Below are 17435 nucleotides of genomic sequence, written 5' to 3'. Positions count from 1 at the left end.
GTACAGCAAAGTAAACACTGTACAGCGTTAACATAGCACAACAAAGCACACCACGATATAACACAACACAGTTAAGCAGTAAAACACAGTACAGTACGATACAGCACAGTACAACATATCGCAATTCAACACAGCACAGTGCATTACATGTACAACACAGCGCAACACAATACAACACAAAACATTCAAGTACATCACAACACAAAACGACACACTACAGCACAGCACAGCAAACTATATAGTACAACAAATAACGACACAGTGCAGTATAGCACTTAACGCAAAATACAGTACAACTTGACACAGTGCAACAAAGCTCTGTACTAAAGTCCAACACAATACAGTATACACAACAGAGTGCAACACAGCACAGCACAACACTGTGCAGTACAACACAGTACAGATTGTTACAACATTAATTGTACAACACAGTATATTAACATAGCTCTTCGCAATTGACCGGTACAGCGTAACAAAACACAGCACAACATAGCACAGTACAGTACAACACAACACGTAAAATACAGCGTCACAGAGCACTATACAACACAGCACGTAAAATACAACATAACACAGCACTATACAACACAGCACAACATTGCACAGTACAATACAACACAACACGCAAAATACAGCGTCACAGAGCACTATATAACACAACACGCAACAAAGCACAAGATAGCGCAGTACAGTACAACAAAACACGTACAATACAGTGTCACAGAGCACTATACAACACAACACTTAAAATACAACATAACACAGCACTGTACAACACAGCACAACATTGTGCAGTACAATACAACACAACACGCAAAATACAGCGTCACAGAGCACTATATAACACATCACGCAACACAGCATAACATTACAGTACAATAAAAAACTTAAAATACAGCATCACAGAGCACTATACAGCAAAGCACAAGATAGCGCAGTACAGTACAACAAAACACGTACAATACAGCGTCACAGAGCACTATACAACACAACACTTAAAATACAACGTAACACAGCACTATACAACACAGCACAACATAGCGCAGTAGAGTACAAAACAGCACGTAAAATACATCGCCACAGAGCACTACAACACAGCACGTAAAATACAACGTAACACAGCACTATACAACACAGCACAACAAAGCGCAGTAGGGTACAACACAGCACGTAAAATACCGCGTAACACAGCACTATACAACACAGCAGAACAAAGCACATTACAGTACAACACATTATGCACAATACAGCGTCACAGACCACTACAACTCACCACCTTAAATACAACGTTACACAGCACTATACAACACAGCACAGCAGAGTACAACACAGTACGTTAAATACAACGTAACACAGCAATAAACAACACAGCACGTTAAATACAACGTAACATAGCACTATATTTGCATTTCCATTGTTCTTTCCCACTGTAAGCCCATACGGAGGAGCTGCAATTATTTCTCTATAATCGCAATTGCTCTGTCAGTATACTATGACGTCATAAAGGTGTAACGTTATATATACTTTTCCATGACGTTATAGATTTAAACCACTATACGATACATCATGTGTTTTTCTCCAACTCCATTAAAATTGACGTATTTACATGTAATATTAAAACATGTTTTTGATAACATTTTAAAGGAATTACTGTTATATCATTGATTCTGTTAACAAATCTATGTGAATTAAAAAGATACATTACAGTCTGAATGTTTACTTTTTATGTAATGGCTAAATGTCAAGGTCTAGGCTAATACATGGTATTTGCGAGTGGTAAAAATGCAAATATAAGTAATAAACAACGATTATTTAGTGAACATGGCTAGCGCGCATCATAGAATATGCCAGCAGAGCAATTGCTATTCATAACGCCATGTTCACTAAATAACGTTGTTTATTTCTTAAATACAACACAGCACAACATAACGCAGTAGAGTACAACATAGCACGTAAAATACAGCGCCACAGAGCACTATACAACACAGCACGTAAAATACAACGTAACACAGCACGTAAAATACAACGTAACACAGCACTTTACAGCAGAGCACAACATAGCGCAGTACAGTACAACATAGCACGTAAAATACAGCGTAATACAGCACTATTCCACACAGTACGTACAATTCAGTAAAAATGTAAAATATATTGAAGCATCAGTAAGCTTATATGTAAACACATGCTTTTAGTGTAACAGGGGTCCTTTTAAGTATATATTGAATATTATTATACTTTAATGTTAAATACAGAAATCTGATTGGTTTAGACGCAGTTGATAATCCGTTCTATTACCCTCAGCGTTAGCAACACACTTAGCAACGGGTAACACAACGAATTGTTACATGCGCGTAAATCATGCGCGTACGGTTCGCCGTAGAATTCACGTCATTTCTATATTAAAGCAGTAAAAAATTCTCTAAAATCTAGACATTCAGTATATTAAAATAAATAGTGCCTGTTTGGGAGGATAACAGTTGAAATTGACACCCCTCGAAAACCATTGTCAAACTCCGCTTCGCGTCGGTTGACAATGGTTTCCTCGGGGTGTCAATTTCAACTGTTACCCTCCCAAACACGCACTATTTATATAATGGACACCTGTGGGTTCGTTGTTGTATGATTTATTTATGATTCAACAATTAATCGCCCTGTAAATATACAAAAATATCATTCAATTTCATATGATTAATTCACATAATATTTATAATTGATTTCACAGGTCATAAAATATACATGATATTTAAATGCTGTTTTTCCCCTTGTCACAGCATTTTTGAATTTATGTATAAAACACTTAATCTTTACATGATGACATAAATCTACACATATTCAGATTTATCAGCATGATCATTATTGAACATTTAAATATTCAATTATATATTCTTGTAAAAAGAATAAAATTGATTAAAAAATATATTTATGACAAATAATTAGTACTTGTTTACAGAGCCTATAAGCAATTCAGTCTTAATTAGATGAATCTATGACTGTAATAAAAACACATTCACTCTAATATCTTTCACACTTTATACATTGAATTTAGTTTGATATCTCAGAATAAATGATGAGATGATTAATTTACAACTTGTTAATTAGAAGAAAAAAGTGAGCACTTACATATGCTTTCTGTTCAGCTTGTTTAACAGAAATATTTATATGTTGAAAGCTAAATCATTTAATATTTATTCGTTTGATGAGATATGATTGGTCGAAAAATTTCTTTGATACCTGCATCAATAGAATTTTCGCCGGATCTACTTTACTCAACTGTTCTGATTTAACACTATTTATAGAACGGGAATTTCCAAAATAAACACTGTCAACAAAGTGTTAAGTTGTGTCTGTTTTATTGTCAGCAAACAAAATACAACTTTATAAACATAAAAACTTGAAAGTCTAACCTTCAAAAATAAACAAAACACAATATCTTATTCACGAAATAGAAAATTAAGCGTCTTCTCACGATTTCGTCTGCTTGAACAGATCAATCAACATTACTGCGAGGCTGGCTGTTCCTTTTCCAGAATAATCATAACGAACATATAGGCCCATACACTTTAACGGTAACACTGCTGTTCAAACTTGGTAACGATGATTTTTAAACTGACACAGTACCCTACATGATCGGTCATCAGAAATTCAGAATAAGCATCGTTTTGAGTACAATGCATCAACTCCTTCGGCGCATTCCAAGCGGCAGATACTATAGTATACCATTTAAGTACATCACTGGCTATATAGTTACCACAATGTTTACAAAAGTCGCTTATACATACTATTCTTTGTCGACATATCAACTATTTTCGTCCACGATCGCTTCTCCTTGGATGGTTACGTCCAGTTGCATTTTCCATCGATCTCACATGAAAACTAGTGTTATTACGAATTTTTCTGCACAGTGAATAATATTACAAGTTATCGCATGTATTTTCCTTTCGTTTTCAATTCAACCGGTTAAGATTTTAACTCACTATTTGTATTTAATCCATTAAATTCAGTTCAATAGCTCTGCATCAGCTGAAGGCGCATCCATTTTGAATATTGTTGCTGTTGTTATTTTGTATTCATACGCGCCGCTTCATTTACATTATTTACATTTTTGATCAATGACACTTCACATTTTTTGATTTGAAAATGTTTTATTAAATGATAAGAAATGAAGATAATAATTTTTCTATTGATCGACGTATCAAAGAAAAAATTGACCGGAAAACTTTTTCATCAATGCGCTACGAGCATTGATGAATTTTTCCGGTCAATTTTTTCTTTGATACGTCGATCAATAGAAAAATTATTATCTTCATTTCTTAAGTCAAAAAATTTCACGTCAGCCTGAAATGGCAGTAGCTGAATAAATGTTTTTGTCTTATGTCAAAGTTTTTTAGGTAAACGTTTTAACCAATCAAATTTAAGAATTTTACCTTAAATACTACTCAGGTACCCTCTTATACCTATAGATTTTATCTATAAAGGCTTGGCATGTTCGGTACATGTAGCCTACTTACAGATAAGTCGATGTTTTAACAACTTACGATTTTCTTTCAACATGATCAATATTAATTTTGTTTTATCAGATAATAATATGAGATTAGAATTTTTTCTGCAAACATGACGTTGGCTTCTTTAGTTTCAACAATTGTCAAACACACAATAATTGCTACTGAAATGATTTATTTCACGATCAGTGGCATTGTTTGCTAACAATGTTCGAACAGAAATATAGCTTCTTTCATCTCAGTCTCCAAAATTTTCTGATTTCCTGTAAACAAAATCTTGGATTAAAATATTTTAATCAATAAGATGTATACTGTGCTTAATTAATGAGTTAAAAGCAAATGCATGTGTAATAAGCACAAGAGACAAGTGTACTTTATCACACATATATGGGCATTTCGCACTGAATTTACATGTTGGTAAACAGAATAATTTATAGCACATTTCCACACATATGGAAGAAAAACAAATATTGTGCATGTAACTTGTTTATTTAAAGCATTTTCTTACTATGATTGCTTTACATGTCTAGTAAATGTGAAAAGACAACAAACCACCCATTTATTTTTCTTCATTAAAATCTTTTTTGACTGTGTGAGTTTTTTGTTGTTTTTTTTATTGGGGGGGGGGGGGGTAGGGCAAATTTAAGGTTTCTTTAGATTTCTTAAACGGTTTTTGGACATACTATCAGTATCTATTGATTGAAAGACGACCGAGAGATGTCTCTTGTCAAAAAATGGGTAGGCAACGGACAAAAACTCCTCAAAATCAACATGGCTGTCTCCGTTTTTGTCCCAAGCCGCGAACGCACATGGAAGCTGAGGAACCTGAGGTGAGAGAAATTAAAATGTGAATTGGAAGTAGAAAAATGCCAAAAAATGATATGTTCAATTATGATAACGTTCTTACCCCACTTTTCTTTCTGCGACACGCATTGTTGCAAACAATGGCACACTTTTCATGACATTTTTGACATGCAGTGAGACATATAGAATGACATACACGAACACACCCTCCTGTACGTTTTGAATGTATTACAACACCACCAGTTGTATCAATCAGGCACCATGACAGTAGAACAAATAGGATAAACAGCGAACTATTCATTCTAATATATAAAAATATACAAAAAGAAACAATTTGAAATATATTATCACTGTGTTTAAGAGTAATTATAATAGGTAGGAACATGGCTTTTTATCAAGACATTTCTAGAAAGGATTTTTAAAACAGTCATTCTGTTTCGAAACATATAGTAAAACTTAAAAAATATAGCACATACCTGGATTTGAGTTGTAGATAAAGTTTATGGAGAGCTAGGTTTGAACTGGCTTTATATTCTAGTTTTTGAATAAATAATTGCAATCTGTTATAAGGAAATAAAGCACAATATGTTATCAAATAGCACTCTGAGGTCTTGTAGTTTGATTAATTGCAGTTTGAATATAACAACCAGTTTATATTGGGCTGATCTTCAATTGTGTATGTAACATGATTTCGGAAAAGAAGGTCGCTAATAAGAGTTTAGTTAATCGATTTTTGTATCACTCCAAAATATGTTGAACAAATTCGATGACTATGCCAGTTAACACAAATCTATGTTTTTGACCTCAACTTTATCTAATTGAAGATTGCCGTTCTCATCGTCTTATTTTTTAGAGAAAGTTGAAAATAATAACATATTGTCATATGTGTACCTACACCCTTCATGTAATAAGCACAATATTACGATAGCCTTACAGTATTCTCCTTATAAAATTGGTCGGTATCCAGTCCCCCCCCCCCAAAAAAAAGCTGTTCAACGGCAATCCTTTCTTTTTCTTTTTCTCTTTCTTTTTTGTTATTTAATGTCCAAAAGGTTTAGTAATTTTAAAAAGTCATATGTTTGAGGCGGGGGTAGGGCTGTGTACACATGCTCTTATGAAATTTTGCATATCGCTAGATTTTATGCGCAGGTTTATTTTTTCCGGGATATTCCGATTGAAGTTAATGAAGTTATCGCGATTTACCAGAAAAAAAATATGTAAACGGCCAAAAGTCTTTTGACATATATGTAAATGTCAATTTACAAGAGATTGTAACAAGTTTGTATTTATTCATGAGACTTAGACAATATTTGTGACTCAAGCTTTTATATCTTATTTTTTATCTGTAAAATGTTTCATATGTGCTTTTTGAACGATTGACCAAAATTTGAATGTTTGTGGTCAAATTACAAGCGAGGTGCAGAGGTAGAAATCCATTGTTATGTAAAAAAAAAAACCCTCGAGTCTTTCATTTGTTAACAAATAATGTAAAGAAATTGCCATTTCTGTAACAACGTGACTACAAACAAAGATAAACTGATTTAATGTGTCCATAAATAATATCATCAACATAAAAAACATTAAATTGAAGCTTAATCCTATTCAACACATACATGTATGTACACAGAAACAAAACTTGTTCACCCAAGTCGGCGAACCTCTGGGATTTTCGTAGAGAGCACCGAAACAACCGAGGAAGGAGGATCCGCCTGATGACGGGATCATCACGCATCGAAACCACCAAGATGTTTACAGGTACTAATGGCCAAGTTCGCTTTCTACAAAACAACACAACATACCATACTACAGTATGCGTCAACACTGCACAATACAGAACAGTGCAACATAGCACAATCAATATAAGACCGAACAGTAAGTACGTGCAACACCGTGCAGCACAGTATAGCAAAGTTCAGTACAACACGGTACCGTGCAACATAGTGCAGTATAGCACATTTTTAAAAGTTTTATTACAACGTTAACACAGAACATCACAATATAACACAGTATATATAGTACAGTACGGCTCAACAAAACACAATCATGAATGAATACAGCACATTAACTCATTATAATACGGTACAACACATCACAGCAAAGTGTGGTACAATTTACACAACACATCATATTATTTTCATGGAGTTTTCTGTCCCTTGGGGTTTATCGCAAACCACCATGGGGTTTGTATGGGGTTTTATGTGGGGTATTTATCCAAACTAAAATCCTATGGGGTTGGAACTTTTAAGATCAAATATCTGAAATTTATCTAAAAATGTTTCGATTTTTTTCATACTTTTATTAAGAATTTAAACCCAACCATTTGGTATTAAACTTTAGACGAAATTATGTATGGAAAGGGGTGCGCAACGCCGGTAAAATGTCTATTCCGGAGTTGTCCGTCCCACTGTTATAGGACAACACAGTTCGGTAAATAAAGCAGTGTAAAACAAAAAGCAGTAAAACACTGTACAGTACGATACAGCACAGTACAACATAGCACAATTCAATACAGCACAGTGCAGTACATGTACAACACAGCGCAACACAGTACAACACAACACATTCAAGTATATCACAGCACAGAACAGTTTAACACATATAAACACAGTACAGTATGCACAACACATACCTACACAGCACAGACAGTACAACACAAAACGACACAATATAGCACAGCACAGCAAAATATATAGTACAACACATAGCAGCACACTACAGTATAGCACGTTCCGCAAAATACAGTACAACTTGACTTAGCGCAACACAATTCCTGTATATAGGACAGTACAGCAAAACACAGTACAACACAACACTGTACAGTACTACACTGTACAGTTTGCTACAACATCAATTGAACAACATTAATATACATGTAGTACAACACCGTATATTAATAAAGCTCTTCACAATTTACCAGTAAAGCGTAATAAAACACAGCACAACATAGCACAGTACAGTACAACACAACACGTAAAATACAGCGTCACACAACACTGTATACAACACAGCAAGTAAAATACAACGTAACAAAGCAATATACAACACAACACAACATAGTGCAGTACAGTACAACAAAAAACGTCAAATACAGCGTAACACAGCACTTTACAACACAGTACGTACAATAAAACGTAACACAGCAATATACAACACAGCACAGCATAGTGCAGTACAGTACAACAAAACACGTCAAATACAGCGTCACACAGCACTATACAACACATCACGTAAAATACAGCGTAACACAGCAATATATACAACACAGCACGTTAAATACAACATAACACAGCACTATACAACACAGCACAACATAGCGCAGTACAATACAAAACAACACGCAAAATACAGCGTCACAGAGCACTATATAACACAACACGCAACACAGCACAACATAGCGCAATACAGTGCAACAAAACACGTACAATTCAGCGTCACAGAGCACTATACAACACAACACGTAAAATACAGCGTAACACAGCACTATATACAACACAGCACGTAAAATACAGCGTCACAGAACACTATACAACACAACACGTAAAATACAGCGTCACACAGCACTATACAACACAGCACGTAAAAAACAACGTAACACAGCACTATACAACACAGCACGTACAATTCATGAAAAATGTAAAATATATTATTTCATTAGTTTATAAATTATTTTAATAAGAGTTTTTATTTGGCACTTATTAATTATGAACTTGAACTTTTGGCATCTATCATGTTATATGTAAACACGTGCTTTTAGTGTAACAGGGGTCCTTTGAAGTATATATTGAATAATGGACACCTGCGGGTTCGTTGTTGTATGATTTATTTATAATTTTACAATTAATCGCCCTGTAAATATACAGAAATATCATTCAATTTCATATGATTCATTCACATAGTATTTACAATTGATTTCACGGGTCATAAAATATACATGATATTTGTGACAATCACTGTTCATATCGAACACACCCGATTTTATTTTTTTCCCATAATTCTTTGCAACGTGCTTGGCCGACGCTAACAATAGGCGCTAAGTTATACCTGGCCGAGCTGTCCAGCAATAAAGACGTGCTTAGTGTGTGAAGGGGGTATCGTGTTAGAAGCCTGTGTGGCATGTTTTAGTTTCACAAGTTCAGCATTTGACGCGGACACGGATAGCTGACCGTGGTAAGTATTTATTTAGTTTGGTGTAGTTTATTTGTAAATTTTTGCCTTTTTATTAGTATTACGCAGTCGTCCTATAAAGTCACCTTGACCATTGTTCACTGTAGAGTTACCTGTGTGTTCACTGATGTGTGACTTTAGCGAGAGTGTTTAAATGGAATTCGTCTTTTTCTATAGTACAGTTTTTGCTATTGCTGTATAAAGAAACGGTGATTTAAAGGGCTATTTTCTATGCGTTATTTTATTTTACAATTTATTGTCACTTTTTCCACTTAACTACTTGGGCGGAAGTGCGTCACCGGAAGTCTCAGACGCCATATTGTTTACTGTAAACAAATAACTTAGTTACCATATACTTACAATATTTTGAGATGTTGCCTTTAATATAATACTATTTATACATTATCATAGTTTGATACTATCAGTGAGATACTTATATGATGTATTATACAATATTGTTTTTATTATGGTGTTATGGTGTCACTTGTACACTTATTGTAGTGTCATATTGGTGATGTCGATGATGATGGTGTAGATGATGTCGTTCATGGTGAAGTCGATGATGATGCGATGGTGATGACGATGATGATTTGATGGTGATGTTGATGAAGACGATGATGTTATGGTGATGTCGACGACTACGATGATGATGATGGTCATGTCGATGACGATGCGATGTTGATGCTGATGACGCCGATGATGTTATGGTGATGATGACGACGATGATGATTATGGTCATGTCGATGATGATGGTGTAGATGATGTCGTTCATGGTGACGTCGGTGATGATTATGGTGTTGTAGTTGATGATGTTGACGATAGTGGTGATGATGATGATTGTGGTGACGAAACTACTCTAGTTGTGGTTGTCCGTAGTTGGTCCAGGACTACAGCCCCGGAGATTCGGACACTCTTCTAATTTATTTTTGGTCATTTGTATAAACATCATATTTTTTCTTGTTGAGTGAAAGTTGTGTGAGTGTTTGTGTGGTTTAGTGTTTATATTTTTATCTTTTCTTTCTTTCTCTTATTTTTTTTGTTATTAAATTTTGTTAAATTTAAGATGTCTTGTTGTTGTTTGGAGTAGCCTCCGCTCATCCCGTTACAATATTAAAATGCTATAAATATGACAGAGCTTTTCCCCTTGTCACAGCATTTTTTAAAATTATGTATAAAACACTTAATCTTTACATGATGACATAAATATATACACATATTCAGATTTATCATCGTGATCATTATTGATCATGTAAATATTCAATTATATATTCTTGTAAAAAGTATAAAATTGATTAAGAATATATTTATGACAAATAATTAGTACTTGTTTACAGAGCCTATATAAGCTTTCGGAGCACTCAGTCTTAATCAAGGAAGGAGTCTTCTCGTTTTCAAACATACTTCTTATAATAAGAAATTCATGAAATTTTGACACAATAAAACAGATCATATAACCAAATGTTTCCATTAGTTTAATCAAATTTGACCTCCTTGTTTTTACATAAAGGCCAGGTCAAGGTCACTACCTTTTTCCTCAACGTAATGATGATAAAAATACATGTAGTTCTTTGCAGTTATGTAGACATCTGTTTAATATATGAAGATTTTATTCTTCAATGAAATGATAGAATATCAGAATGTCTATCAACTTATACTACTAATTTGGAATAAATATTGAAACTTAAATTGATATGGCTTAGCCCGCATTTCCTCTAATTTTGAAGATATTTTAATTATTTTTTTATGGTTCCAATATAAAAATATTTCTAATTATTACGTATTATGAAGACTTTTTATAAAGAAGAATGGGCGCTTTGAAAAGCTTATAAAATGTAATTTGATCGGCAAATCCTATTTTAAAAGCAAATTCTGAAACTCAAGTATCATATCATTAGTTCACATTAGTTAAAAAATCCAACTTTAATGTTATTTTTGTAAAAAATGCTAAAACAGACTCATTAATCTACATCAATTCTGAATTGCAAATATGTGATATTTTCCTACGCCAGTATTCCGCCCAAAATAAATTCCTTGTTAGATTCTAAATATTGATTACTATTTCTATTCCAAGTTGTATAATAGTAAAAAAGAAAGAAAAATATTCTATTTTAATTTCCTTTCATCTTGATTTAATGAACAATTAATCAAATTTACATTTGACAAGTCGGAAACCAGAAAAGACTCCTTCCTTAAATGAAATTATGACTGCAATAAAAACACATTCACTCTAATATCTTTCACATTGAATTTAGTTTGATAACTAAGAATAAATGATGAGATGATTAATTTACAACTTGTTAATTAGAAGAAAAAAGTGAGCACTTACATTCAGCTCAGTTGTCTAACAGAAATATTTATATGTTGAAAGCTAAGTCAAAAAATTTCACGTAAGCCTGGAATGGCAGTAGCTGAATAAATGTCTTTGTATTAGGTCAAAGTTTTGGAGGCAAAAGTTTTTTAAAACCAATCAAATTTAAGAAATAAACAAAGCTTATAAAATATTACTCAGGTACCCTCTTACAGGTGTACTGAGAGTACCAGTGGCGGATCAAAAGATTTAGTTATTAATGATTTTTTTATTTAATTGTTTCATTTTATTATTTGATTAATTTTTTTCTTTATTCATTGCATACATAATAGTGATAAAATAATACATAACGTTACATTATTACTGGTCAATATTTATTGACACATAGTTTTGTATGTTATTGATTAATTAAAATTTAGTTACATATTCATAAATGTACAATTCTGTAATTGTACATTTGAATTATTTAAAATATACCTACAATTACATTAGCTCAATTGTTGTATTTTTTTTTTTACGCAAGAACAATAAACGAACGAAAAATCGGAACTAATTTCTTTGTCTTGTCTGGTTTTTACCGTTATTAGTACACTCGTAACATCCTGCCGGACAAAATGGCAAGGTTATCGGAGACGAGATATTGTAAAGAGGGTAGTATTAACCCTCCCTCCGCAGGGAAATTTGTTCCTCTAAAATTTCGACCGGATGTATATCCTCACAGTGAATTTGAACGCTTTGTGAGAAATAATGGCAGTTACTTCACGGCATTTAACATCGAACCCTTTCCGTTCGAGCGAGACAGAGTCGCGACACGAATGTCCGATGAGGATCGAGCAAGGCGAGCAAAGTGGATGAAAGACCAAGATCTCGCAAAAGATGAACCGAGAACGCATAAAAGCCTGATGGACAAGATCAAGCCCAAAAATGCTATAAGACGACTGGTTAAAGCTCCAGGGAATATGCTGGAAGGAGCGCTAACTAACGTGATGGTAGGTGATCTGGCTCAGCCACTGTCACTTGTTAGTTTACCCTTCACACTCGCAACACGGGGTTTTAACAAGTTAAAACGTTACCATGTTTGTGTGACTCTATGTGTAATTATTACTGAACCACTTACACTTTCTACTCGAAGAAAGTAACGTTGGACAAGTTGTATGCTGTTTTATTGAGAATGTCAGTTTTTTGCCATGTAATCTAAGTTTCTGTAAAAATGGTTGTATACATGTATGTTGGGGGGTAAGTAGCCTATGCGTTTTCTATTATCTAACAGTAAGCTTGGGTATTAAATATACCGATGCGCGATTTTCCACTCTTAAGATTTGAGTTTTTGCCACATGCCCTGCTGTCACGGGGTATTTTATGTGGTTTTAAGCTTACCGCATAACTAGTGAAAATAAGTTACGCAATAAGTATCACTCTTACAGTAGCAGATTGATTTACATTTGTGTTATTCTCAATATCAATCCTCATAATAAAGTTGAGTTAGATGAGTGCATTGAACACAATAAAAACACAAACAAATATTTAAAAATATTATAAATGTAAAAATGTGCATGCACTTGTGTGTTGATTCATTTATATGTGAATTATAGTCTGTCCTACGCTAGCGATCCAGTCACTTTTTGGCAATTTTAAACAAAAATAAGTAAAAGGGAGCAATTTTAATGAGAAATCTTGGGATTTTTCCATACTATTAAATGTACATTGTTTGAACCCTGAGGTTTTATGAGTAGCGATTTGCCGAATAATTGAAGAAATTGTGCTGCGACTCGCTGAGGGCATCTTGATACAGAAAAGAGAAGTCCTTTACTAGCCCTTTTCACAGAAAGTCCTAAGAATTTGTGTATGAATAGAATTTTAGAATATTTTATAAGAATTCCTAAAGAAGGGGCTTTTTATTGATAATAATTTATTATTAAATGCATTTGTAACAGTTACTATTCACTTACGAGAAACCCCTTCCCTACACTTAAATTTTTTTTATAAAATGAGAGAAACTATATCATAATTATACTAAAATTACTAGTAAGGAAGATATGAACTATCATAATTAATGGTAAAGTTACGACAAATTGTACACTTGAGGCTAGTGTTAAATCTAAAGCAAACCCATCCTCACAATGTCAGGGGTCCTGAGTCCACTGGGACCACAAGTGGACTCAGGACCCCTGACATTGTGAGGATGAAGCAAACCAGGGTGCGCGCAGTGCCATGCCCTCAAATTAAGAGGCAGTCATATTTTTTTTTCTACATATACATTGTATTTCTTGTCTATAAGGAGCTTCTTTGGCCTATAACATGTGAGTTTCTAGTACATTGTACTTTTATTTCTGTTTGTTTTAGAGTCCCTTTTATGCCTCCAACCTGCGAGTATTGACTACCAGGCTGATTAGACTATACGTGCTCGGAGTGGCAGTAACCTACTGGCTCAAATACCACAGCAAGGTAATGGAGGATTCCGAGTAAATTACTTTTTTATTTATTGTAAAATTCTTCAAAATCTTTAATTTTTTGTTGGAATAATTTTGTGCTTTTTGATTGTACTATAGATTTGGAGCCATTTGTTTTTTTTAATGCTGTCATATAGTTATGATTATCATAAACTTTATTGATATATAAAGAATTGCAAATATTGGCACTGCAGCAATGTTAAGGCATCCCGGGGCTAAAATACGGCTGGAAAACGATATTATTTGAAACATCGCAAAAATACTTTGACCAGGAGTATTTCTTAAAATCTATGTTATATTTATTGACAACTATGTTTAATGCATTTTTGTGATGTCATATGTACTTTGTAATCACATGGCGGGTAAATCCTAATATAATGTATCTACCGGTTATAATGATCTATTTAAATCGCTTGACGCAGGTGATTAATGACATTAAATCATAAATATTTTTAAGAAAAATCCTTTGTTATGTTATATACTTTAAAGTTCTTGCTTGGGCTTGAAATAGATACATGTATTTCGTTTATGAAAGAAATTGTTGAAACATTCCACAAAATATCAAAATAATGCAAATTTTTGCTAATCAAAAGTGATTTCCCAAAAATTGGGGTAAATCCGTAGGTTTCCCAAGCACGAATTACATTGGTATTTATATTTTCTACCAATTTTATGTAAAATATTCTAAAATTTTGTTAATCTTTCACCTGCGCCAAGCTGGTTTTTACAAGCATTAAAATTTCTTCATTCAGTTGTTTATACATAGCAGGGAGAGTCTCCAAACCGCTAGTTTATAAATAGATTTTTACTTAAAATGAAGCCTCAAAACTGTCGATAATTTGATACTGGTCTTTAATATGAATGTATTCTGTACGTCTAGCATTAACGGATGTATCTATGAAAAGGAAACATGCGGTTTTATTACTGGTTTGACATAATTCACTTTTAACGTTAAGATGCATTCCCCGAGAACTATCGACAGAAACGCAGATTGTGACGTCAAAGTTAATTATGACGTACAGACAAGTGACTTTCTACACATCGCTGTAAAATTAGTCGGGAAGCCTTAACATACCCACAACATTAAAAAACAACTAAAATAATAGTAAATATCCTAGAGATGTATTAACAAACCCCCTAAAAAAATTATGAATAGTGCATAGATACTAACCAGCTTGCTATATTAATTGGAAATGATGAATTCGTGTGCACATCTGATCTGTTCTGTTACAGAGTTGGGAGAAAAGGAAAGGAGGATTTTACTTTCTTGGTGATGGCGCCATGGGCTTAGAGGTAGGTTAATAGTTTCTAAAAATTATTTTCCAAAAAACTTCTTAACAATTTGTGAATAGTTGGTGATGACCATGAGCTGTCTCCATCTGAGTTTGACACACACTACTGATAGTTCAGACTTCATACTCTTGTTAAAACAGCTCTTGTATATTTTTGCTAGTTTAAAAAGGGAAAAGATTAAAGTAATTCAAATTAGTTATCCTTTATCAAATTTTGCAAGAAAAATAAATATGAAATTCCTGGCTGCCAGATTGTACATATATTAAACAGTTTTTGACCTGAGGATCTAAGGATTAACTTGTGTGGCATTGCATGCATCTTGCTGAGTCATTATTCTAGACAATTTGCTTAATGAACATGAACAAAAGTGTTTAGTATGCATTTTGTTTCGTCGTGACTTGGAAGCACAAATTTCAAATTCCTAGACACAGCCAGTACGACATGATTTAATAATGTAATGCAATACCTTACAATGTAATTCACCCCAAAACTGACTTCATAATTTTGTTAACAAGGAAGTCCTGAAAGTTTTGACAAGTTTGTGTATGGGATATGATACTCAGGTAACCGGTAAGGCCTATGGGCCTCTTGTCTGTATATGAAATTGAAAATGATAACCCCCTTTTTCCTATATAATCCTATATACAGCAAATTCAAGGGACCATAGAAAAATCTTTGTTATAGCCGTAATTCGTTATATGTTTAAAATGTATCTTTAAATGAATTATTTAAAAATATTAAGCTGACAATACTTCAAACTATTGTGAGTTATAAAATCAATATTATTGTAATTTACAAAAAATGTAAAAATTATGTATAAGATATGAATTTTAGTATTTGTATATGCAGCTTAATTGGTCATGCACCTTCAGTTAAATTTTTAATGAAAAATTCCGTTATGTAAATGGTTCAATACGTTATTAAAATTGTGCCAGTGGGGGTCTGAAAAGTACTTCGCTATAGCCGTAAATTCGTTGCAACCATGTTCGTTATATACTGCAATTTTCTGTAGGTTTATCTCAGAACTTTGCAGGGGCATGAATAATAAATCATTATAGACATAAATTTGTTATATTTGTGTTCGTTATATTCAAGTTTTTCTGTAAAATGGTTGCCAATGGGATGATACGAACATAGAATTTGAGCTCGCTAAACAGATAAACTTTCGGGTCAATTTACTTTTTATTTGGCACATAGTTTGCTCATATGTTGACCTTAAAGGAAATCACGTTTGAAACATTCTCTCCCGAGACTGTGGTAGCTTCTTTATCGATAAAAAAGATATGCATGTTCAGTTCTATAAATGGCCTATTAAAGGGGATGTGCGGGCATCCTCTGCTCTTGTATGCATAATTTGCTTACAAAACAACATGTTGAACGTCCTTTTTATTGCCTTTGTATCTTTTGACAACAGTCTAAGTAAGTTTTGGCCAGAAACAATTCGTCTCAAGAAATGTTTTCATTTGTATTCTCAAATGTACAAGATGGCCGTACACCCCCCTTAATCATGTGACAATTGTGTATACCTATGCCTAAAATAAAACAATTTTGCTTTGCAGAAAACTCAAAGAAAAAAACCCAAAAAAAACCCTAAAATTGTCGTTCAATGAACATGTACTGAACTATATTATATATTTTATGCTTTTTTAGGAAGTGGGGTATCAAAAATCCAGTGACTTTGCAGATTATGGATTCAAGGACAGGAAAGTGTTGAGGCTGGAAAGTTAATAAATTGTTGGTGTTTAATGACAATAAACTAGAGAGATGTACTGAAATAAACCTATCGTTTGTGATATATTATTTTCTTTCTTGATTTCTGAATTAAAAAAAAGAAAAAGAGTTTATTTTTAAATTGATTCATTTGACATTAAGGAGTATGGTTAACAAATTGCCCACAAGTTTCCCTAAAAGTTAAAA

General features: G+C 33.4%; 1 protein-coding gene and 1 long non-coding RNA gene across 2 annotated transcripts; one reads left to right on the top strand and one right to left on the bottom strand.

The window, feature by feature from the left end:
- Positions 1–4654: 4654 nt before the first annotated feature.
- On the bottom strand, positions 4655–5601 carry LOC128179793 (uncharacterized). Its single transcript, XR_008243139.1, has 3 exons — positions 5407–5601; positions 5183–5324; positions 4655–4762 (listed from the first exon to the last, which is right to left on the bottom strand). It is a non-coding gene; the product is annotated as an uncharacterized LOC128179793 (long non-coding RNA).
- A 6753-nt stretch (positions 5602–12354) lies between these two features.
- LOC128181464 (uncharacterized) lies at positions 12355–17358 on the top strand. Its single transcript, XM_052849867.1, has 4 exons — positions 12355–12764; positions 14119–14220; positions 15459–15518; positions 17169–17358. Exons 1-4 carry the CDS (start codon positions 12390–12392, stop codon positions 17244–17246), a joined length of 615 nt encoding a protein of 204 aa, XP_052705827.1. The 5' UTR covers positions 12355–12389; the 3' UTR covers positions 17247–17358.
- The last annotated feature ends 77 nt before the right edge of the window (positions 17359–17435 follow it).

This window comes from Crassostrea angulata, chromosome 4, assembly GCF_025612915.1.
Source record: "Crassostrea angulata isolate pt1a10 chromosome 4, ASM2561291v2, whole genome shotgun sequence".
Classification (NCBI taxonomy): Eukaryota; Metazoa; Mollusca; class Bivalvia; order Ostreida; family Ostreidae; genus Magallana; species Magallana angulata.
This window is presented reverse-complemented; position numbering and strand designations above follow the sequence as displayed.

Bases quoted from the DNA above. Each gene is read 5' to 3' on its own strand.
- LOC128181464 (XM_052849867.1), top strand. From the start codon at position 12,390: ATGGCAAGGTTATCGGAGACGAGATATTGTAAAGAGGGTAGTATTAAC. The intron at 14,221-15,458 runs GTAATGGAGGAT...GTTCTGTTACAG, and splicing joins GGCTCAAATACCACAGCAAG to AGTTGGGAGAAAAGGAAAGG. The intron at 15,519-17,168 runs GTAGGTTAATAG...ATGCTTTTTTAG, and splicing joins ATGGCGCCATGGGCTTAGAG to GAAGTGGGGTATCAAAAATC.